The sequence below is a fragment of the Cibotium barometz genome, chromosome 60 (assembly GCF_041138505.1).
Source record: "Cibotium barometz isolate CiBa-2024 chromosome 60, ASM4113850v1, whole genome shotgun sequence".
Classification (NCBI taxonomy): domain Eukaryota; kingdom Viridiplantae; phylum Streptophyta; class Polypodiopsida; order Cyatheales; family Cibotiaceae; genus Cibotium; species Cibotium barometz.
Window position 1 is genome coordinate 38,226,832 of NC_141105.1, and position 25,753 is coordinate 38,252,584.

General features: G+C 44.3%; 1 protein-coding gene across 2 annotated transcripts in view; it reads left to right on the top strand.

The window, feature by feature from the left end:
• Positions 1-25,753, top strand: part of LOC147605326 (chaperone protein dnaJ GFA2, mitochondrial-like) — a 46,337-nt gene that overhangs the window by 17,115 nt on the left and 3,469 nt on the right. For both annotated transcript variants that reach the window (XM_086793982.1, XM_086793983.1), the window contains exons 8-12: positions 9,819-9,878; positions 9,964-10,051; positions 10,214-10,278; positions 10,381-10,458; positions 10,538-10,610. In XM_086793982.1, the coding sequence (XP_086650108.1) occupies positions 9,819-9,878; positions 9,964-10,051; positions 10,214-10,278; positions 10,381-10,458; positions 10,538-10,610 (364 nt within the window). The remainder of the gene's footprint in view (positions 1-9,818; positions 9,879-9,963; positions 10,052-10,213; positions 10,279-10,380; positions 10,459-10,537; positions 10,611-25,753) is intronic.

Sequence of the window (25,753 nt, forward strand, 5' to 3'; positions counted from 1 at the left end):
GATATGCAACCTAGCTAGCTCCATCCTGTACCATACTGGGGGTATAAAATGGTATACATCAGTGAAGGGGGGTGTCCACATGTGCTCTGAAGCGAGCCAGTCGCTCCGCACCCTCTCTGTGAAACTGAGCTCTGATCTCTGTCATCTCTCTCTGGTATAGGCGTGGTGTCCGAAAGCCAGGTGTCCTCTGTCTCTTGCGGGCTCTAAGTGTCTTTGCTCTCTGGAGAGTAATTCCCTGCCGTTTAGGGGCTGGGAGGGGTATGGATCTCTGAAAAAATGTAGTAATCTGTGTCTAGGTATGAGAGAGAGAGAGAGAGAGAGAGAGAGAGCCTAGGTAGTAGATATAGAGAGCTTGAGAGAGGGGGAGAGAGAGAGGGAGGGAGAGCCTAGGTAGTAGGCCCTAGAGAGCTTGAGAGAGAGAGAGAGGAAAGAGAGAGATGGGGCCCAAGCAGGCTGCCTTGCTGCCTTGGGGGCCTAAGCAAAGGGTGGATGGATACAGGGGTGAGCAAAGGGTGGGTGGGTACAGAGGTGAGCAAAGGGTGCAACAGGCAAGAGATGGCAAAAAAATCTCCACAGAGAGCGAATGCCAAAAAAAAGGGCAAAAAATTTCTATTTCGATCGTATCGTACCGGCCAAGTTCGAAATTGTCATGGGGAAAAAAACGTCCCAGACCGCGAACCGTACACTTGTCCCGTTTCGCACCAGTTTTTACGTACATGTGCGGTACGCGTCTTGCAGACAACTATGCATTGGGTAAACGGATCAGGGGGTTCCAGATCAATGGCTTTCGAAGATGCTCCTCTGAGGCTACCGGAGCTAGCTGCCTAAGGGTCGGCCCGATCCCAAGCTCGGATTAAACCAGCTTCAAATCTGTCCTCAAAAGCTAGGCTAAGTCCGTGGACATGCATCTCTGTGTGAAGATCCATCTGGTACTCTGTGGCCAAGGGTCTCCTAGACTCGGGGTGTGGGCTGAATCACAAAGCAATTTTATTAAAAATAACAAAGGTTTTGGGCACACTTACCACCTGTTCACATGCCACAAAACACGTCAAAATACGGGTAGGCGTCCCATGCCTATGAATCGGACATTTATAGTAGGCAAACACACGAATATAGATCACGCGAAAATAGTGTCATGCATGCGAACATATGTGAATGTGCACTTGATTTATGGAAAAATCTCCTGGTCATGGAACATGTACATCAGTGGCATTTTCGGACACGAGTGTTGTACATCGGAAACTGCGGAATTGGGATCCAAAACACTTGGATCCACACACTGGCCACATTTAGGCACGAGAAACTGGCCACATTTGGGCATGAGAAACTGGGGGAAACCATATAGGTGGCCAAATGGTGACAAGTGGTATGGGGGACGGAAATGCTCCGTAGCTATTGTGTGTGTAGAGGTAAAGTGAGAGAAAAAGAAAGAAAATTATGTTAACTTCTACAAAAGGCCAAAATGACCTATCAGACCAAAGGATTACATCATGTCCATGGAATACATCATCATGGGTACTAAAAATAAAAGAAAGGAACAAGAGCTCAAATGCCAAAGCTGATCTCAATACAAAGAGCGTCAAGCTCTCACATCACCCTAAAATATCCCGCATAGGTCTCTGCGTCTGGTACCCAATGTAGTAAAGCTAAGCTGGTGGGAGAAAGTCTTGTGGTGGTAAGAAATGATGGCTCTGATCCTCTTGTGGTGACGCGAGCGTGGGCGGGGGCCATGGGGTTTGAGACGTTGGGCTTTGCATAGCTTGATGGCTCTATTTAGTGGCACTCCTCTTGGGCCGGCTCCTGCATCAAGCTGGAGGTCGAGTGTAGTGGGTGGATCTGCCCTCGGAGCTCTAGTGTGGAAGAAATCAGTGAGAGGTCTCTGTGCTAGTCCTCGGGCGGGTGCAACTGCTTTGGGCGGCAATTAGGACTCCCTGTGTCTACGGAGCTCTAGAAGGAAGAGCCCGAGGCATCTCTGGTCTAGGAAATCCATGATCTTGGAAAGTGATCCAAATCGGTATTGGAAGAGGTAGTGGAACCTCCCCATGATCTCATAGTATACCGGGCATTGGCATATATAGCCTCATAGTATACCTCATAGCCTCATAGCCTCTCTCTCATTTGTACTAACCCTAAAAATATCTACATTTACAACAGTTTAGAGAGTTATAATCTTGGGCAGGGCACATCCACAACTTTGTGTGGGTTCTTTATTCGTCGGCTGGCACGAGATCATAAACTTTAGGTGAGGAACAATCATAGCAAAATGCTTGAGAATGCCATCTAGTATGCTAGGATTTATGAGGAGACAATGGCTGGATAGACACATAAACAGGTCTCCTAGAAATCTCACACTCTAGGTAGTTCCGAACTGGTTCCCCAGTGTAAACAAAAGTCAAGTTTGGGAAGGCTTCCTAGAATCAAAACCAAACCCAGATTTCGGGTGTCCCCAATCCGAAGAAAGAGAAAACTCTCTAGGGTTGGACTTTCCAAGATGGTGGGTGTTTCATTTGTGGCCAAAAGGGCATATGAAAGCGAATTGTCCGTCCACATCCAAAGAAAGTGCCCAAGGCAGCTCTTGTGACCAAAGCAAAAGATAACTCTAAAATTCTTCTGTTGGGAAGTGTAGGACCGTGGTGAAATGTCATCGATGTCAGGTTAATAAGGCTGATCGCCTTAGGGGTGGAGGGTTGTTACATCCTTTGGAGATTCCTTTTGGGAAATGGGAATTCGATGGATTTTACTCTCAGACTGCCATAGATTGGTTGACATGATGATAAAGTCAACATGGAGTAAAGGGATGATGTCAGTCATCCAAAATCAGTTGGATTTCCGTCATCAAGCTTAACAAGAGATGGTGTCACATCCACAACATGTGGACTTGCTAATCCCTTGGTATAGGCTGTGTTTAGGCACTTTTTTGGGGCAGTAAATAGCCAAGATTAATGTTAGGGATTTTATGCAAGGCAGTTATTTATTTGTCAAAGGACCTGGCTAATAGTAGCAGTCCACCTAGCTGATTGCAGCATAGGGGTATTTAGGAGCCTATAAATATGCGAGTTGATTCCCTGTTGTAACCATCTGATCCTAGGTTTGTGGGAGAGGTCATAGCCATTATAGATGGCCATGTGGGCCAGGATCTGTGTACATATATATATATATATAATATAATATAATATTATATATATATATATATAGAAAACACTGTTTCTTGGATGATGATCTCACGAGGATGCAGCTTGAGCATAGGAGAACTTGCATGCCACGAGTCTTACACGCAAGGAGAGAAGGCAAGAAGGCCTTCTATCGAGATGGTCGGGTCATCATTGATGGCTGGCCCATGGATTAGCGGTTTGGGGCCTATGGGACACAGACCAGGCCACTGACAGAGATACACATGGCAGTATGGAACTGTAATGGTTCACTATGGGTGCAGCCTGGACGACTGGAGCATGTTATGGTGGGAAGAGACATCATACTTCTGACAGAGACACATCAGAGCCCAGAGAGAGGGCTACCTCGAGTAGAGGGATTCCAGTGAGAGTCAGCATACAGGAGGACCACACGTCAGGGTACCTCGAGAGGGTCGGGGGGAGTAGCAGTCCTATTCAGACGGGAGCTACAGGGGAGACTGAGAGTGGTAGCACAGGATACAGAGGCCAGATACATGTGGATCAGCTTACAGCTCTCACAGGACAGGGTTATATACATAGCTCTATGCTACTTTTCTCCATCAGGATCCTCCTATGTCATTACAGAGGACATGCCACAGGAGGAGGAGACAGGAGCCTCGCCATACACTTGTCTGTCAGAGGAGATTATGCATTATTCTACACTAGGGGAAGTATTTCTTACGGGCGACTTCAATGCCCACACACAGAGCAGACAGTGTGAGGTGTATGACGATGATGACATGGAGATCCTCCACCCTGTGGATCCAGAGGAGATAGGGGCTAGTTGGGCATCAGAGGACACTGGACCAGACAGAGGACATTATGGGGACCACTTACTCGAGTTGGGAGCCAGGCATCGTCTCGTTATTTATAACGGGATGCTACAGTGGCCAGGATCAGGAGGGCTGACATGCTTCCCACATGGGGGTCATACACGGACCAGAGGCACGGTGGTAGACTACATTATGGGGTCTTTGGAGGCATCACAGCTTGTCACCTCAATCTCCATTCCACCTCGTCCTATTGGGGCAGATCATACATACTTGGCATTTTCACTAGCCGGATCACCAGTATCACCAGCCCCCCACGTACCGACGCCACACACTACCATCTACTTCACACATGACATGGCAGACATATACACTGGCAGAGTAGAGGATGGGCTCCTACTCATGGATCCCCTGGCACCTATGGATACCATTACAGCCCAGCTGGCATCACTCCTACACACGGCTGCATTACAGAGCTTCCCACATCGTGTACACTCAGGAGAGCCTGCGAGACCTGGGACTATGCCCTAGAACAGATGGTATGATGACGAGTGCAGAGCCCTATACTCACGGCTCTGCATACAGAGAGCCTTGGGAGCCATCACAGAGCAGGAGTCGAGGAGAGAGATGAGGAGACTTACTCGCCGCAAAAGGCGGGCCTTCGCAGAGATACAGGAGCTAGAGATCTTTCATTTCTTCATGAGTAGAGATAGCCCTGTCTCATGGCGGCACTTCAGAGAGCCCCGGACCCCGACGCCTATTGCAGACCCACAGACATGGCACACATATGCAGAGGGCCTATACCATGCCCCACAACAGCCACCTATACCTCAGCCACAGGAGCCTCGACCTACCACATCTAGCTTCTTTACCCACTCGATGGTACAGGAAGCTATCCGCCGCCTACAGCATGGACGGGCCGCCGACCATATGGGCCTGCAGGGTGAGCATCTCATATATGCAGTAGATTCTTTAGCTTCTTTTCTTGCACACCTGTTTAACAGGGCACTAGTAGAGGGTTTGCCTGCGGAGTGGACGATGCACACCATTGTGCCGGTTCACAAAACAGGGGATATGCTCGATCCGAGCAACTACAGGACGGTTATGGTTGGCCACGTGCTAGCCAAACTCTATGGTGCAGTGCTGGAGCAAGAGCTTAGCTTATATGCTGAGCGAGCAGGTTTACGCTCATCAGGGCAGGCAGGCTTCAAGAGAGCTTTCTCTACCACTGACCATGTATTCACTTTGAGATGTATGATTGATCAAGCCATAGTGAGGAAGAGAAAGCACTATTGCTGCTTTGTGGATTTCCGCAAGGCATTTGACACAGTACCACGAGAGAGGCTCTTTCAGCGCCTGCAGTCTCTTGGCATACCAGCAGATATGACATGGGGCATCTATGCATTATATGAGCAGGTTTTTGGGCGAGTCAGATGTCCAGGAGGTATGTCCGAGACTATTGCTAGCACCATTGGTGTGAAGCAAGGATGCCCACTTTCCCCCACGCTATTTGGGTTATACATTGATGAGGTGACTGACTTCATTACACGGGGAGGCGGAGATGGAGTTGATTTAGCAGGTACCTCAGTACATATTATGCTCTATGCTGATGATATTGTATTAGTGTCTGAGTCTCCAGGTGGTCTACAGCAGCATCTACATGCACTCGATGATTTCTGCACACAGAGGGGTCTTACTGTGAACCTTGGGAAAACCAAGGTTATGGTCTTTCATACATCGAGACAGGGCAGGAGTCAGCTGACATTCACTCTCGCAGGATGCCAGGTGGAGGTGGTGACATCATACGTGTACCTAGGGGTTACCTTCTCTGCAGCAGCCACACGCTTCACCATGGGTTCAGCAGCCAGAGCTAGATTGACACGGGGATATGCAGCATTGGCTATGCTAGAGAGACAGTGCCACCAGGCGCATTTTCAGGAGCCCCGGACGAAGGGGTGGCTATTTGACACATTAGTCACGCCGGCATTGATGTATGGAGCAGCGGTATGGGCGCCAGGCCTTGCTACCCATTGGTGGACACAGATAGAGAGACCACAGGCGCTCATGATGGCACGCATGATACGCAGCAAACCGTCAGTACCTCATGACATTATCCGAGCAGAGTTTGCTGCGCCTCCTATGATGGTAGAGGCCATATTTCAGACTATATGCCTGGTAGACAGATTCAGAGAGATGCCACAGGACAGATTGTCATACAGAGCTTTTGAGGCATCTAGACAGCTGGCTGAGGCAGGAGACAGAGGATCATGGTATGCACAGGTCACACATTGGTTCTCACAGCATGGCCTAGACATGGATCATCTACCACCATTCCAGTATGACAGGGATGCACCACATATCCGTCTCTCTCACAGTGAGAGGAACAGAGTATTCAGACAGGATCTATGGCAGCTCTATACACGAGAGACATGGATATCGCCTACACAGCCTCTTCCACCGAAGATGCTATACTACAGAGATCACTTTGATGGATTTATAGAGAGGCCTAGATACATGGAGGGCTTCTTACCACACGGCTCCCGAGTGGCTATCGGTCAGCTCAGAGTTTCATCACACCGATTGGAGATTGAGACTGGCAGAGCAGCACGGATCCCCCGAGAGGAGAGGGTATGCAGATTGTGCAGAGAGGAGGTGGAGAGTGAGGAGCATTATGTATGCAGATGCAGAGCATATACAGCCATCAGAGAGAGATATCCCATTTTATTCAGAGAGCCACATTCCCTACGTCAGATCTTTGAGGCAGCAGACCAGCGCATACTGGGGAGATACATTCTAGACATACAGCGCCACAGAGAGACATTATTACAGGCTCAGACAGCTCCAGAGGGGGGGCGAGAGACACAGATTACTACATTTTTTCACAGATCCATCCCCCTCCCAGCCCCTACAGGGCAGGGAATTACTCTCCAGAGAGCAGAGACACTTAGAGCCTGCAGGAGATAGAGGACACCTGGCTTTCGGACACCACGCCTATACCAGAGAGAGATGACAGAGATCAGAGCTCAGTTTCACAGAGAGGGTGCGGAGCGACTAGCTTGCTTCAGAGCACACCCAGGCATGTTCTTCAGGGAGCTGTGGACACCCCCTTCATTGATGTACACCATTTTATACCCCCAGTATGGTACAGGATGGAGCTAGCTAGGTTGCATATCATGATTGTATACTCCATGCATATAGCTTTGCATTCTCCTAGTAGTAGAGCTCCATCCCCTGCACACCCAGATTCAGCTTTTTTGTTCAGTACTTTTTCATTTTGTTGGGATGACAGAGGATACCCCATACAGGCACTCTGATTTGTCTCATAGGCCGAGTTCGGTCTTTTGGAAGACGTTAATAAAATCTTTCTTTCTTTCTTTTCTCTCTCTGTGTGTGTGTGTGTTCATGATTGAGTTTTGCACAAATCTGAATATGGGTAGTTCTTTCCAATGTCACACTAGGATTGCCTCCTAATGTGAAAGTTCATCTAGTTTTTCATGTGAGTAGACTCAAGGAGAAAATGGGGGTGAGGATAACGTTATGACACCTCAGGAATTGGTAGAGGTTGAGGACTTGTCCTTTGTTCCACATGAGTCGGAGCTTATACTAGATTTCAAGGAGAGGAAGCTTAGGAATAAGTTAATCCTTGAGTATAGGATCAAGTGGAAAGATAAGGCAAAGGAGGACTCAACTTGAGAGAATTGCTAGTTTAGAGAGAAGGTTCCTTGACTTTGTTCCATGGAGAGGAAAGGTCTTAGGAGGTGAAGTATGTTATGTACTGAATGCTTATCCCCGTTTACCCACCACACCTTGGCAATGCCACCCGCACTTAATCCACCTTACTTGCGAAATCGCCCTTATACCCCAGCCTCACACCATTGCCCAACTCCCCTATGGCAAGCCACGCCGACTGAAACCGTTAACTTGCAAAGAAAAAGAAAAGGATAGGTAAGGGAGAAGAGAAGAAGAGAAGAAGGGAAGAAGGCAAGGAGAAGAAAGAGGAGAGTAAGATCATGCAAAAATGGGCTCAAAATGCAAAAACACAAACTCTATCTTGGTTTTTGACCTTACACTCTGAAGCTAGGACCACAACATTTTACAATTTTGATGAACTATGTGTCCTTTGCTTGCATCTTCCTCCCAAATGGGTTCTGCCTATTCGCGATGATATGCTTGTTGTGCTTCTTCCTCCCGGCGATGCTATGTTTGTTGTGTTTCTTCATCCCATCTTCATTTGTACTCAACTTCAACCTCTTCCATACTCAGCAGGCGTGAATGTTGTAAACCCTAAAACACAGTGTAATTTCAAAAACCCTAATGCAGCATACACAAACTCTACCTAGGATGCATCTATGCTTTGATACCAATGCCACATAAGTGATGCAATGGAAAGACTAAAACATATGATCAAGCCTAAGCACATGAAACATTAACGCTAATCAAAGATTCACACTAATGATAACTTAGCAAGACACAATGGAGGAGAAGAGATAGACCTAATCCATTATATATTATAAACCATGAGTATTAACAATGCTGAACTTGGACCTTGGATGAGATCCTCGTTATGCATAGCTATCTATTGATGCAGCAAATTCTAAAACATAGAAACCCTAATGCAGCATGCACAAGCTGCATCTATGCTTTGATACCAATGTCACATGAGTGACACAATGGAAAGACTGAAACATATGACTAATCCTAAGCACATCAAAGATTAACGCTAATGAAAACTTAGCAAGACACAATGGAGGAGAGAGAGACATAATCTACTTTATATTGCAAACCATGAGTATTTACAATGATGACCTTGGAACTTGGATGAGATCCTCATTATGCGTACCTATCTATTAATGCATAGATAAGTTGCTCATTCACAGTTTTGTGATGATCTCCAAGTGTTGCTTGCGTTAAGGGCTGAAGATTGCAGGGGCTGATGATATGAGATGCTTAAAATGAACTCTAAACTACCCTTTAATAGGGTTTCATGATGCTGGTCGGTTGTCCAGCCCTTTATGACCCCAAAAAGTTGCCTTAAAGATCATTTCTGGTGTCTCAACTATTGGTGCATGTCTTGGGCACTTCCTGGCACCTATTGGGCTGCGAAAACAGCCCCAAATAGTCTGTACTTCGCCACGTACTGTGCCTAGAAACTCAGAAAGCGGCTGCAAGTAGGAAGCATGTCCATGTGGCACTCACATGGGTGATGCACGTGACAGGTGACACAATGGGGAACTGTTCAAAGCCTACAAAGAGTTAAAGAACCTCATTCTTTTGGAGGAATTGCATGCAATAAAGCTTTGTTGAATTGTGCACAAGAACCCCATTGTTCAATTTAGTTTGAGGTGACGTGGGTGTCTTTTCTATGAATTTTTAACGTCGCCCAAAGAACTAGGTTACCCCCTTCACCCATCATCTATGGGTCACCATAACTGATGTATGGGTGATTCATCGTTTGGATTCCCTAAGAGGGGCATTTATGTAATACATAAACTCAAATGAGTTTAGCAAGATACAAGTGAAAGCGCTCTTCTTTACTTATGTCATTGCTATATGAATTACATAAGGAATATTCCAGTCATGGTACATGGATGTATTAAATATTCTCATCACATCTGATGAATTTAGCATTTCCACTATGCATAAATGATAGCTTCTGAGATCAGGTTGTCAAGCATCACTCCTAAATAGGAGGCAATGTGGCATGTGCATACCTTTTTTTACAATGTTTTGTCTGAGGATGAAGTCAGGTTGTGGGTGTTCTAAGAGTTAATGCATTCAGTGAGTATTGCTTGAGTGGACTTCTACTTAGGTGCTCAGAAGGCTATTGAAGTTGGTTTTCTCTTTGTAATTTATGAACTAACAAATCTTGTGGATGCAGTTTTTTGGAATGATGAGGGATCAAAGTGGCGGTATGGAGGAGGTTGGCGAAGATGTGAAGGTCAGCATTTTCCTAGTTGTTTGCTGTCTTCATCATGATATACGTTATGAAGGTTCTTAGTATGAACATTTGTGTTTTTTTGCAGCTTTCTCTGGAGCTTTCTTTTAGGGAGGCTGTGTACGGGTGCTCAAAAAAGGTTTCTTTCCAAGCATCGGCACGATGTGACGCATGCAGTATGCCATACACACTGCCTTTTCCTTTCATTTTGGCTATCTGAGTTCTCGCCATTCCATTCCTTTCCCTTTTGTGTTTGCAGAGAATGTGTGTTCTCCACCCTTTTGTCACGGATGCTTATCATGTTAAATCTATGGGTTTGTTCTACTCTTTGTATGCAGAGGGTAAGGGTATGCCTCCAGGAGTTAGACCTCATGTGTGTAAGATTTGCAATGGATCTGGCGTGGTGAGTTTTGGGCCACTGCGCTTACAAGTGTTATGTTAAAAGCTTCTTTGACTCTGGATTTGGTGTTTAATTTCAAGTTACCCTTTTGTTACCCTTTTGCAGACTTTCACGCGGGCACATCCGGGACTTATGTTTCAGTCAACATGCAGGAGCTGTGATGGTGTTGGTCAGGTCGTAAAGGTAAAAGATCAATCATGAGCACATTGGGTCTTCAACATTTCAGCTCGCTTTTTTTGATAAGTTTGAATCTCATATGTAGGAGAAATGTGGAAAATGTAAAGGGAAAGGTTTCGTTAAGGTCAAGAAGACTGTGGCTGTTGATATACCTCCAGGTGATTGTTTGCTTGTCTCATTATTTGGATCCACCTTGAATTTATCTGGTGCATGCACAGACAGAGAGAGAGAGAGAGAGAGAGAGAGAGAGAGAGAGAGAGAGAGAGAGAGAGAGAGAGATTTTATTAACGCTTCCAAAAACCCAAAGGTTCTATGAGACCAGACACTAGTACAGTTTCTCCATGAAAATACTGATCCATGGGAAATCTGAAAACTGAAAAAAGAAACTACCTACCTATACTATGGACATGTGTTGATCCGGCCATCCTTGTAAATAGCCCATTTCCGGGCTTCCCTTGCTTCCATAATTTGCTTGTTTTGTTTTAGTGAATTAGTCATTTAAAGTTTGTTTTGTCATTGCTAATTAGTCATTCAAAATTTGTTTAGCTTGTTTGTTAGAATTCTTTTGTTGTGGTTCAATACAGAATTTGTGTGTGTGTGTGTGTGTGTATGTGGGCGTGTGGGATTTAGTTATGTATTTGTCTAGTTTTGCAAGTTATTATTATTATTTGTTCTTGAGTGTCTATATTAAGCTTTCCTATTTTTGACTTGTTTGTTTCAGTGATTCACTGCTTTCTTTTAAAATTATTCGTAAGTTCAAATTCATCTGGCCTTTTGATGGTATATATATTCCCTTGCTTCCATAATTTGGACCATCCCAAAGTTTCCTATGCTCCACCTGCAAGGGAGTGAGATCCTGCTAATGTAAATCTTGATGGTGAATAAGGTCAACATCCTTTTTTCCAAGAAAGCTGTATGGGATTCTTGATTCTTGAATTTGAGGAGAAAGGGTTGTTCCCTTGTGGGGTCTTTTCTTGAACACCATGCGTCAATGAACAGGATCCCTGCAATGCCCATTGCATGATGCTTCTACATCCTCTCTAGGGGATGCCCCTTTAGTGAGGCCAGTGACCCATACATATAAATAATATAATGCGTCTTGTCTCCTTTTTCTTCTTAACCCATCTAGAGGTCTCGTCAATGTGTTTCTTAGCCACTTCAACCCATTTTGAGGTAGCATCAATCTCCTTCTTCAGCCTGGCATTTGCTTCGTGAGTCTCCGATTTGGTTGCCTTCTTTTGGAGTTCCTCTTTGATTTCTTTCTTTGCTTGGTGAAGTGACAAATCATCTTATTTGAGAGAGAGAGAGAGAACGTCCCTAGGAGGCCAAAGATGACCTATGGGACCTGAAGCACATGCATTTGTTATAATCTCATAACATCACTTTAGAACCGAATCCGGTTGACAAGAGGAACAACCGGGAAAAAAAGAAAAGAAAGTCTACTTGTTATCTGTTACACCCCCTATTGGAAAAGGACTTGATGGGACGAAGGTTAAGAGTTACATCAGCTAGAGACTGAGAGTGCTGGTTTGGGAGTACGGAATTCTTGGATGATGGCTCTTCTCTCTCAAAACACAGTCTATTTGTGTGCCATGTGAACTTTGGCCAATTGCACTCCCTTTTGTTTTATTTGTGCGGGTTCGAGTTCCTCCACTATCAAGATCTTGGTACCCTTAAAGAACTTGGATTGTTTGAGTATTTTGAGCCTTTCTTCCCTCAGGGTGAAGGTCACGATAGCATGACCCTTGGATCCTGTCTTTTCCTTTTGGTTTGTGTACCATGTAGACCTTGGCAGCAACTGAAGCTGAATGCATAAGTCTTGGATGGTATCGTTTAGGCATACATTCACAAAATCTTGAATGTTGTCATGCAAACATGTTCGATACTTTCTTAGCTTAGACTTCTCAGAAATCTCCTTAAAAGGAGTAATCTTGAGATATGCATCCCAAAATTTCTTGTTGTAGTGATCAACTGTCTCACCCTCGCCTGTTTCCATCCGCAATCTTTCCCATGAACAAGGTGCACACAATCTTTCCCATGAACAAGGTGCACACAATCTTCAAACTTCTTAGGTAAAAACTGATCATAAAACTGCTTCTTAAAGTCTTTCCATTTCTTGGGAGATGTTCCCTCAACCATGAGTGCACCCCACCATGCGTTGGCTATCTCCATAAGATGTAAACTAGCCATGTAAATCTTGGATGACTCTGAATAGTTTTTAGTCCAAAAGCAATATCAAATTGGCGGATAAAAGTGAGAGCTTTGTCTGTGAAACCATAAGCTCCATCATATGATGTAAATCGCACTGTCCTTCCTGAGCTTCTTAGCTTTGTGGTTACCTTTCAGTTACCTTTCCATGCCATGGAGAGGGTGACCTAGAAGGGGAAGAAGACGAAGAGGAAGAAGAAGAAGATGAAAGGCTTGATGAAGAAGATGGGCTCCTAGACCTTTTCCTTCGATGTCAGCTTTTCCCATGATTAGAGTGGGCTGATTTGGAATGCCTCCTCTTCCTTCCAGAAGAAGGTGGATTGGGTGATCTCTTTGATGAAGACTTTTGATTTTCAGCTCCATCCTCTATTGGTTGCTCATCCCCTTTCTTCATTTGCTCAATCTTCGTTGCTCAAAGATTCTCTTCAAGTTAGGATCTTGGAGAATAGTGTCCAAATTGGTCGTAGTTTCTTTGACCATGTGGGTTCTTGGGTCGTCTTGGGTTTGCTTTCCACTTTTGGTGGCTTGGTCCTCTCTTTGGTGGTGAGTGCTTCCCATTGCTTGAAGAAAAAGCAAAAGGCACCGCGTGTAAAGATCGTAGAGAGAGATATAACTATCGCTCTGATACCACTATAATGGGCCTTTGTAAGGGCTATGGCATGGGTACTTAGCTTATCTTCAAGGAAACAACAAATTCATGTGTAAAACCTTGAGAAAATCTGAAAATAAACAAAAGAGAGTAGAGAGAGAAGACACCATACTAGGGGTTGAAATAGCCTTGGGCCAACCTCCCCCCTCCTCCCCTTCTTTTTTGGAGTTATATTAGATAAAACTCCTTGGAGGAGTCTTGAGTATAAGTTCTTAGAGATAAAGAGCTCTCTAGTCTTTTTACATGTCTCAACAATGAGAGAATAGCTGAATTTATAACTCAAGAAAAGTGCTTTAACACTCACTTATAGCCCGAAAAGCATCTTTTTAATAATAAAAGCTCCTCTTTTTAGTATTTAAAAAGCTTTTAATCTTTTGCTTTCCAAAAGCTACTTGCACCATTCCAAGCATGTGAGGTGGCCCAGTGTTACTATCTTGCCACGTGGTAGTGCCATGTCATCAGTGCAATGCCACTTTTTTTTTGAGGAGGGGTGTTGGTTGTGTTTTTGCATATCAGCAATCTGTATATTGATGCTTAGGTAGCCCATTCATTCTAGTGTGTAATGGGCAGCTTCCTTTCTTGAGGAGAGTGCGTCCACAAAAGACATTTTCCTCCCCCTAATAATTCTTGCGTAGAACTCACCCTTTATGGGGAGGTTCTGCTTTGAAGAAATAGAGAAAACTTTGTACAAACCAAATATGCCTTATGCTTGGTGGAATGAATTCTTGCTCTCTTGCTCCTCACATGCTGCCATCTGGTAGTGTTTTATCCCACATAGTGGATTGGGGTCTAATTGACTCCTCTATATCGGGCTAAATAGCCCTTGGTCTCCCCTCACGCCCCACCTTTATGGTGGTTTCATGGGATCTTCAGGTGTGTGGGGGGGAGGGGGGGGAGTTGACCCGGCCAGTTGTTGTTGGCCTCCGTCCGCGTGCTGCGCCTCTACTCTGTGCATGGCACTCTGTAGTTCCGCGTTGGGGGGGACCCGGCCAGTTGTTGTTGGCCTCCGTCCGCGTGCTGTGTCTCCACTCTGTGCATGGCACTCTGCAGTTCCGCGTTCTTTCATGGTATCAGAGCCTCGTTGGTTCTTGCTTGGCATTGAGCTTCGCATCCAAGGGGGGTGTTGGAATGAATTCTTGCCCTCGTGCTTCTCACACGTTGCCATGTGGTAGTGTATTATCCCACATAGTGGATTGACCCCTCTATATAGGGCTAAATAGCCCTTGGTTCCCCACCTTTATGGTGGTTTCATGGGACCTTCAAGTGGGGGGGACCCGACCAATTGTTGGCCTTCGTCCGCATGCTACTCCTCCACTTTGTGCATGGCACTCTGCATTTCCGCGTTCTTTCAATGCTTAGAGGTTAGGTATCTCATGATAAGACTGAAGCATGAATATTTATTGGATCTTCAAGGAGAAGAACCAAATGGCTTTATTGCCACATATGAAGTATGCCTTGCATATTGGGAATCATGAGGGAGTGTAAGTGGAATAGCAGGCTGCTATATTACTCCGGCGACACATGGACATACCAAGAGCTTTACTCGAGCTCATCTGTCTTCTGTGTTTGGATGCATGGAGAGTATCACTTGGGTCCACCTCTCGTCCATTATGGAGTGTATATGGTAGAGTACCCCTTGAGTCCACCTCTCCTCCAAATATGGAGTGTATGTGGTAAAGTTTCACTTGAGTCTATCTCTCCTCCAAACATAGAATGTAAGTGGTAAGTGTTTTATTTGAGTCCACCTCTCCTCAAAGTTTGTGACCGAGCATTGAGTGCATGTGAGCCCACCTCTCCTGAGTGTTTGTGATCAAACATGAAGTGCGTGTGGTATAGTTAACTTGAGTCCACCCCTCCTTGGTGTTTGTAATGAAACACAGTGCATGTGGTAGAGATCTTTTGTTTGAATCCTTTTCAATTGAGCTCAACTGTTTAGAAGCCGGGGGGATGTCACCATTTGGTCCTTACCCCACTGGTTCTTAACAGAGTGTAACATGACTACTAAGCGGAAGAGTGCTTAATGATGATTAACGCAAAGCAATAAATATTAATGCTAATCACATGCTCATGACATAGAGTAGAGAGAAGGAGAAGAGAGAGACTCTTTACCTAACCTACTCCTACTATATATTACTGAATAAATGAGTAATTATAATGATTGTCATAGATCCAATGTAGATCTAGACTATGAATGCTATGAATGAACTTATGCATACTATTCTCCACTGTGCATTAATGGAAAACGTTGATTTGGAGATGTACTTGGTTGATCCAAACTGTTAGATTGCATGTCCTTGGTCTTGGGTCTACAATCCCTGTCTCTGAATGATTATGAATGACCCATGACTTGCCTTTATATAGAAAAGTGATAGCAAGTCGTAATCAGTTGAGAGGCTGGGGAGGAATCTTACATTCTCTCCCACTTGAAAAACGCGAGATGTCCTCATCTCGCAAACTGGGGATAATCCCGCAAACAGATCGGCTTCATTCTCCCAGGTGGCATCTTCAAAAGGATAGAACTTCCATTTTACTAATAATTCTCTGAGAATTCTGTTCCTGAGAATCTTTTCTCGAACATCGAGAATTTCTTCAGGTTGGAGTTCCATCTGTCCTTGGGTTGAAGAGGTTAGGATTTCATCATCAAGCATATGATTTGAGTTTGGCATATATTTCTTTAGAAGACTTACATGAAATACATTATGAATTTTGAGATGAGGAGGCAGAAGAAGCTCGTAGGCTAAGTCACCTACTTTCTTTGTAATCAGATATAGCCCACAATATCTAGGTGATAACTTCTTGTACTTCCCAAGAGATAAGGAACTTCTTTTGGGCCGTACTTTATGTCTGGGATTTACTTCATCTATCATACCATAACAGAATTGAGTCTCAATTTAGGGATCCATCAGTCCTGTTTTCACTTTTCAGGCCATAGAAAGTCATCAAAAATGTCATAAAATGTGTTCATATTGTGTCCATAATATGTCCCAACCATTGGTATATGTCCTGGGCACCTCCATAGGGCCACCAAATTGGCTCCAAACTGCCCATATACGACCTCTAACTTTGCCCTTAAGGCGGCTGTAAGGAATAGTCATGTCTACGTGGCACCGGATTAACATGTGCACGTGACATTTCCTCCTGCTGAACTTGGAGCACTGGGGCACATGATGCGTCTTTGCTCTACTCCCGTATGGGTCCTTGAAAATGTGGGAACTTTGTTGTTGTGGAGGCACCCACACAATCTTCGAAACTGACTTAGGCAGCACGGCCACCGACTCTACTTGCTTCTTGGATGTCTTTGCCATTGCCTCCTTGGAAACTGCAGACACTGGAACTGGCCTCTCTAACTTAGGATGCTCTACTGGCACAGTAGACTTCATGGAAACTGTGGGGTTGACCTCATCCTCCTCCGAATAGGATTTGGAGAGATCTACCTCCTGTGGAACTACTTAAAAACTTAACTTATCCTCCTTCTCAATGGATTTGAAGAGAATTGCTGGAACTTCCTCCTCTTTCTCAATGCATTCAGAGAGAATTGTTGAAATCTCATCTTTCTCCTCAATGGATTTGGAGAGACATGGTTGAGACTGGGAAACTGTGATGACTTCTGGATAGTCCTAGATGCTTTGATACCAATGTAACATGACTACTAAGCAGAAGCGTGCCTAATGATGATTAGCGCAAAGCAATAAAGATTAACGCTAATCACATGCTCATGACATAAAGTAGAGAGCAGGAGAAGAGAGAGACTCTTTACCAAATCTACTCCTACTATACATTATTGAATGAATGAGTAATTACAATGATTGTCATAGATCCAATGTAGATCTAGACTATGAATGCTATGAATGAACTTATGCTTACTGTTCTCCACTATGCGTTAATGGAAAACGCTGATTTTGAGATGTACTTGGTTGATCCAAACTGTTAGACTGCATGTCCTTAGTCTTGGCTCTGCAATCTCTGTCTCTGAATGATTATGAATGATCGATGATTGCCTTTTATATAGGAAAGTGATAGCAAGTCATAATCAGGTCGGTTTTCACTTTTCAGCCATAAAAAGTCATCAAAAATGTCATAAAATGTGTTCATATTGTGCCCATAATATGTCCCACTCATTGGTACATGTCCTGGGCACCTCCGGGCACATATAGGGTTACCAAATTGGCCCCAAACTGCCTATATACAACCTCTATCTTTGCCCTTAAGGCGGCTGTAAGGAATAGTCATGTCTATGTGGCACCGGATTAACATGTGCACGTGACATTCCCTCCTGCTGAACTTGGAGCACTGGGGCACATGATGCGTCTTTGCTCTACTCCCATATGGGTCCTTGAAAATGCGGGAACTTTGTTGTTGTGGAGGCACCCACACCATCTTCGAAACTGACTTAGGTAGCACGGCTACCCACTGTACTTGCTTCTTGGATGTCTTTGTCATTGCCTCCTTGGAAACTGCAGGCGCTAGAACTGGCCTCTCTAACTTAGGATGCTCTACCGGCAGGATAGACTCCATGGAAACTGTGGGGTTGACCTCATCCTCCTGTGAATAGGATTTGGAGAGATCTACCTCCTCTGGAATTACTTAAACACTTAACTTATCCTCCTCCTCAATGGATTTGGAGAGAATTGCTGGAACTTCCTCCTCTTTCTCAATGCATTCGGAGAGAACTGTTGAAATCTCATCCTTCTCAATGGATTTGGAGAGACATGCTTGAGACTGGAAACTGTGATGACTTCTGGTACTGGATCTGCTTCTGCTTCAGATTTCACTTCTGGCTTCTCTGGATCTTCAGAAATTGATTTTGACTTAGAGAGAAATGTTGGAACTTTGGAGATTGTGATGAGGTGATAACCATGCATGCAAGATTCTTGGCAGAGGTGATGTGAGGCTTGTGTTTTCAGATGGCTCACAGCTTATGCTCCATGATGTCAGGCATGTGCCTGAGATCAAGAAGAATCTGCTTTCTACTGGACAGCTTGATGATGCTGATTATATTACCACATTTGGTAGTGGAAAATGGAAGATTAGTAAGGGCTCACTGGTTGTTGCCAGAGGCTCTAAGGTGGACACTCTTTACTTTATGCATGCAGGTGTTTGTCACCATGCTAATGTAAATGCAACCGAGCTGCCGGAAATCTCTATGTGGCATAGCCGGTTGGGACACATGAGTGTCAAAGGAATGGAGCAATTGTCTCGTTTGGGTTACTTGCCTTCTCTAAAGTTTTCAAGTTTTCAGTTTTGTGAGCATTGTATATATGGTAGGCAACTACAGTGCCCCCACAAGAAAGCTCTTGGACAGAAAGATGCTCAGTTAGAGCTTGTGCATACAGATGTATGTGAGATGCCTCAGCTTTCTTTGGGAGGGGCAAAATATTTTGTGTCTTTTATAGATGATGCCACACGTAAGGTGTGGGTTTATCCTCTTCGTTTGAAGAGTGATACATTCTCAGTGTTTGAGAAGTTTGTTGCTCTTGTTGAGAATCAAACTGGCAAAACACTGAAAGCTTTGCGTTCCGACAATGGTGGAGAGTACACGTCCAAACAGTTTCAGGACTTTTGTGATGCTAAAGGCATCAAGAGGGAGCTCTCTACTCCTTATGATCCTCCACAAAACGGGACAGCAGAGAGGATGAACAAGACCATACAGGAGAAGGTCCGTTCTATGTTGTCACATGCTGCATTACCTCATGGTTTTTGGGCTGAAGCTGTTATGACAGCCGTTCACCTTATAAATAGGTTACCTAACACGAGGCTTGGTGGGAAAGTGCCAGAGGAAGTATGGACAGGGAAGCCTCCGTCATACAAGCACTTGAGAGTGTTTGGTTGCGTTGCGTACGTGCACATACGCAGGGAAATGCGCACCAAACTTGATCCTAAGTCTCACAAATGCATATTCCTAGGATATGGTGACAGAGGTGAAATGGGGTAATAGACTTTGGGATCCCATGAATAGAAAGATCATACGCAGCAATGATGTCATTTTTTATGAAACATGCATGTATAAGGAGCCTGCAAGGCAACAGGAGCCTGGCAGAGTCATCTTTGATGATGATGGACATCATGGACAACAACAAAGGGCTGTAAATCAGCCATTACAGCAGGAAAACCAGCCCTTAAATGGTGCTGAAAATGGTCCAAATGGACAGCCAGACATGGCAGAAGATATCCCTATGGATATACCACAGTTAGAGGAGATACCGGGCATGATTTTTCAGCCTTATGGCATGGAACAGGAGCCACCAATGGGTGATATGCAGGCTGGACAGCAACCTGCAAATGATGGTCATTGGGTACGGAGGTCCACAAGACCCTCTAGAGCCCCTGACAGGTTTGTTCCAGGGGTTGACTACTTGATGCTCACTGACTGTGGGGAGCCCTCATGTTATAAGGAGGCTTTACAGAGGGCAGACAAGGCTCTTTGGGAGCGTGCCATGAAGTCAGAGATGGATTCTCTGCACAAAAATGGAACTTGGAAGTTGGTGCATTTGCCTGCAGGCAAGAAGGTTTTGCCATGCAAGTGGGTTTACAGGCTCAAAGTTGCACCAGATGCAAAGCCAAGATACAAAGCCAGGTTAGTGGCTAAGGGCTTCAAGAAGGAATATGGTGTGGACTTTGATGAGATCTTCTCTCCAGTGGTCAAAATGACCACACTTAGAGCTGTGTTAGCTTTGGTTGCACATGATGATCTGGACTTGATTCAGATGGATGTGAAGACTGTTTTCTTCACGGTGATCTCCATGAGGAGATATATATGCAGCAGCCAGAGGGTTATGCAGTGAGTGGAAAGGAGAAGCTTGTATGCAAGCTGAAAAAGAGTCTTTATGGGCTCAAACAGGCACCAAGGGAATGGTATCATAAATTTGATACATTCATGAAATCCCAGAAATTCAGGAGAAGTGACATAGATCACTGCTTGTACACCAAGAAAGCTTTGGATGGCAGTCTATTGATCCTCATCTTGTATGTTGATGATATGTTGATTGCCGGGAAATCTCGTAAGGAGATGGATACCTTGAAGCAGAGGCTGCATCAAACCTTTGATATGAAGGATTTGGGTGACGCAAATCACATTTTGGGTATGCGGATACTTCGGGACAGAAATCAGCATGTGTTGTATTTGTCTCAGAAGGAATACATTGGCAAAGTCTTGCAGAGGTTCAATATGGACGGGGGGAAGAAGACTAGTACTCCTTTGCCTCCATATGTGAAACTCAGTGCTATGGACAGCCCACAGTCAGATAGAGACAGGGCTGATATGGCCAAGATTCTGTATGCTTCAACTTGTGGCAGTCTCATGTATGCCATGGTTGCTACTAGGCCGGACATTGCATTTGCAGTGGGAGTGGTTTCTAGATACATGGCCAACCCTGGCAAGAAGCATTGGGAAGCAGTGAAAGGTGTCATGAGATACCTGAAGGGCACACAGGATATGTGCATTTGCTTTGGCAAACAGGATGCATTAGTGCATGGTTACACGGATTCGGATTATGCCGGTCATCCAGATAACCGGAAGTCTACTACCGGTTATGTATTTACATTCACAGGAGGTGCTGTGTCATGGATATCCAGGATGCAGAAGTGCACAGCCTTATCTACTACAGAGGCCGAGTATATTGCAGCTCAGAGGCTTGCAAGGAGGCATTATGGCTATCTCGGTTAGTGGTTGATTTGGGTTATACAGGGGATATTCCATTGTTGCATTGTGACAGTCAGAGTGCCATCCAGTTGGCAAAGAACCCTGTCTTTCATGCAAAGACGAAGCATGTGGATGTGAAGTATCACTTCATCAGAGAGGTGATAGAGAACAAGCAAATTCAGCTTGTTAAGATTCATACGGATGACAATCCGGCTGATCTGTTGACGAAGAGTTTGCCTCCGGAGCGGTTTGCTCATTGCAGACACTTGATGGGCATTGGATGAGGCCATTTTCAGCCTTGATATGGCCTTGTATATTATCATGTACATGCTGATTTTTTCTTTTCCTTTACTTAAGGGCACTTTGCCGTTAAGTGGGAGGTTGTTGGGGTAAAGGCGTTATGCCCACCCTACTAGTGTGTACAAGCCCATAAGTTATAGTACATAGTACACTTAGTACTTTTAATGTACTAAGTGCACTATGTGTACTAGTGCAATATACATGTGTGATAGGGGAGTCACACACTCATGCCTCATGAGTTGACTTATCCCCACAACTCTCTCTCTCTCTCTCTCTCTCCCTTGTTTCTCTGTGTATGTCTCCCACATAACCTAACCCTAATTCCTTCTCCCACACATCCATAATATGTCCCAAACATTGGTACATGTCCTGGGCACCTCTGGGCACATATAGGGGTACCAAATTGGCTCCAAACTGCCCATATACGACCTCTATCTTTGCCCTTAAGGCGGCTGTAAGGAATAGTCATGTCTATGGGGCACCGGACTAACATGTGCACGTGACATTCCCTCCTGCTGAACTTGGAGCACTGTGGCACATGATGCGTCTTTGCTCTACTCCTGTATGGGTCCTTGAAAATGCGGGAACTTTGTTGTTGTGGATGCGCCCACACAATCTTCGAAACTGAGTTAGGTATCACGGCTACCCACTCTACTTGCTTCTTGGATGTCTTTGTCATTGCCTTCTTGGAAACTGCAGGCGCTAGAAGTGGCCTCCCTAACTTAGGATGCTCTACCGGCACGATAGACTCCATGGAAACTGTTGGGTTGACCTCATCCTCCTGTGAATAGGATCTGGAGAGATCTACCTCCTCTGGAACTACTTAAACACTTAACTTATCCTTCTCCTCAATGGATTTGGAGAGAATTGCTGCAACTTCCTCCTCTTTCTCAATGCATTCGGAGAGAACTGTTGAAATCTCATCCTTCTCAATGGATTTGGAGAGACATGCTTACTGTGATGACTTCTGGTACTGGATCTGCTTCTGCTTCAGATTTCACTTCTGGCTTCTTTGGATCTTCAGAAATTGATTTTGACTTAGAGAGAAATGTTGGAACTTTGGAGATTGTGATGACCTCGAAGATTGCCTCGGGGACTGTTGGTGGCTCTGCATAACTAGACAATTGTGGTTCTTGGTTGACCTCAACCTGTGGATCTAACACTGTGTCTTGTGTCTCTATAGTATCCCTTTGTCTCTGGTCCTTCACCACACTTGCATCCTCTATTTGAGCTTCCTCCATGGGTGGACTCACCACGGTACTTGCTGCCTTTCTTGCTTGAATCTCCTGTTGGCATTCTATCAACTGTTTCTCCAAATAATGATCTTTGAATTCGATTCCGTACTTCTTTCCCATTTCGTGGAAACAAAAATTTCATTCTTGCAATACTTCACCTCAGACTGAAGATACTCCATGCTCACTTTGCTAAGGTTGTCGTATTGATATTAATCCATGAAGAGCTGCTTGCTGTTTTTATGCAGAAATCAACCCAAAAACCCTAATTCTAGGCTTCTAAATGCATGCTAGACTCCTTTGAATCATACTAGGCTGAAATCTAGACTTTCTAGCACTATGCTATGCTGAAATTGGGCAAAAAACTGATGCAAAAACGCTGATTTACCGCAAAAACGCAAACCGTATTTTTGCATGTAAACCCTAATTTTAGAAACCCTAATTCAGCATACACAATTCCTACCTAGGATAGTCCTAGATGCTCTGATACCAATGTAACATGACTACGAAGCGGAAGCGTGCTTAATGATGATTAGCGCAAAGCAATAAAGATTAACGCTAATCACATGCTCATGACATAGAGTAGAGAGAAGGAGACGAGAGAGATTCTTTATCAAATCTACTCCTACTATATATTATCGAATGAATGAGTAATTACAATGATTGTCATAGATCCAATGTAGATCTAGACTATGAATGCTATGAATGAACTTATGCTTACTGTTCTTCACTATGCGTTAATGGAAAATGCTGATTTGGAGATGTACTTGGTTGATCCAAACTGTTAGACTGCATGTCCTTAGTCTTGGCTCTGCAATCTCTGTCTTTGAATGATTATGAATGACCCATGACTTGCCTTTTATATAGGAAAGTGATAGTATGTCGTAATCAGGTTGGTTTTCACTTTTCAATCATAAAAAGTCATCAAAAATGTCGTAAAATGTGTTTATATTGTGCCCATAATATGTCCCACTCATTGGTACATGTCCTGGGCACCTCTGGGTACACATAGGGGTACCAAATTGGCTCCAAACTGCCCATATACGACCTCCATCTTTGCCCTTAAGGCGGCTGTAAGGAATAGTCATGTCTATGCGGCACCGGACTAACATGTGCATGTGACAGTCCCTCCTGCTGAACTTGAAGCGCTGGGGCACATGATGCATCTTTGCTCTGCTCCCGTATGGTCCTTGAAAATGCGGGAACTTTGTTGTTGTACACAATCTTCGAAACTGAGTTAGGTAGCACAGCTACCCACTCTACTTGCTTCTTGGATGTCTTTGTCATTGCCTCCTTGGAAACTGCAGGTGCTAGAACTGGCCTTTCTAACTTAGGATGCTCTACCGGCACGATAGACTCCATGGAAACTGTGGGGTTGACCTCATCCTCCTGTGAATAGGATTTGGAGAGATCTACCTCCTCTGGAACTACTTAAACACTTAACTTATCCTCCTCCTCAATGGATTTGGAGAGAATTGCTGGAACTTCCTCCTCTTTCTCAATGCATTCGGAGAGAACTGTTGAAATCTCATCCTTCTCAATGGATTTGGAGAGACATGCTTGAGACTGGGAAACTGTGATGACTTCTGGTACTGGATCTGCTTCTGCTTCAGATTTCACTTCTGGCTTCTCTGGATCTTCAGAAATTGATTTTGACTTAGAGAGAAATGTTGGAACTTTGGAGATTGTGATGACCTCGAAGATTGGCTCGGGGACTGTTGGTGGCTCTGCATAACTAAACAATTGTGGTTCTTGGTTGACCTCAACCTGTGGATCCAACACTGTGTCTTGTGTCTCTATGGTATCCCTTTGTCTTTGGTCCTTCACCACACCTGCATCCTCTATTTGAGCTTCCTCCATGGGTGGACTCACCACGGTACTTGTTGCCTTTCTTGCTTGAATCTCCTGTTGGCATTCTATCAATTGTTTCTCCAAATAATGAACTTTGAATTCGATTCCATACTTCTTTCCCACTTCGTGGAAACAAAAAATTCATTCTTGCAATACTTCACCTCAGACTGAAGATACTCCATGCTCACTTTGCTAAGGTCGTCGTATTGATATAAATCCATGAAGAGCTGCTTGCTGTCTTTATGCAGAAATCAACCCAAAAACCCTAATTCTAGGCTTCTAAATGCATGCTAGACTCCTTAGAATCATACTAGGCTGAAATTTAAACTTTCTAGCACTATGCTATGCTGAAATTGGGCAAAAAATTGATGCAAAAACGCTGATTTACCGCAAAAACGCAAACCGTAATTTTGCATGCAAACCCTAATTTTAGAAACCCTAATTCAGCATACACAATTCCTACCTAGGATAGACCTAGATGCTCTGATACCAATGTAACATGACTACCAAGCAGAAGCGTGCTTGATGATGATTAGCGCAAAGCAATAAAGATTAACGCTAATCACATGCTCATGACATAGAGTAGAGAGAAGGAGAAGAGAGAGACTCTTTACCTAATCTACTCTTACTATATATTATTGAATGAATGAGTAATTACAATGATTGTCATAGATCCAATGTAGATCTAGACTATGAATGCTATGAATGAACTTATGCTTACTGTTCTCCACTATGCGTTAATGGAAAACGCTGATTTGGAGATGTACTTGGTTGATCCAAACTGTTAGACTGCATGTCCTTGGTCTTGGCTCTATAATCTGTGTCTCTGAATGATTATGAATGATCCCTGACTTGCCTTTTATATAGGAAAGTGATATCAAGTCATAATCAGGTCGGTTTTCACTTTTCAGCCCATAAAAAGTCATCAAAAATGTCATAAAATGTGTTCGTATTGTGCCCATAATATGTCCCAACCATTGGTACATGTCTTGGGCACCTATAAGGCTACCAAATTGGCTCGAAACTGCCCATATACGACCTCTAACTTTGCCCTTAAGGCGGCTAGCCGTAAGGAATAGTCATGTCTATGTGGCACCGGATTAACATGTGCACGTGACACAGAGGCATATCGGATAACAAGGTGGATTAGTACAAGCTAAATGAAAGGGAGATTGTCCAATACAATTTTATTGCATGGCATACCTCCATGCCTTGAGCTGTTTTTTGCGTGACATAGTTTCACTGCCTGCAAGATTTGTATGTCAAGTTTTCGGGCAAGGGATGCGTGTGCATGAATCTGTATTCTCGATTTTTGTGGGCTGTAAACAAGTGGTAAGTGTGACTTTTCAGTGTTTATTTTTTTACTGCTTATTTTTCTATTTGGAAGTTCACGTGTCATCAAAGGGTAAGTTATAGGAGAGT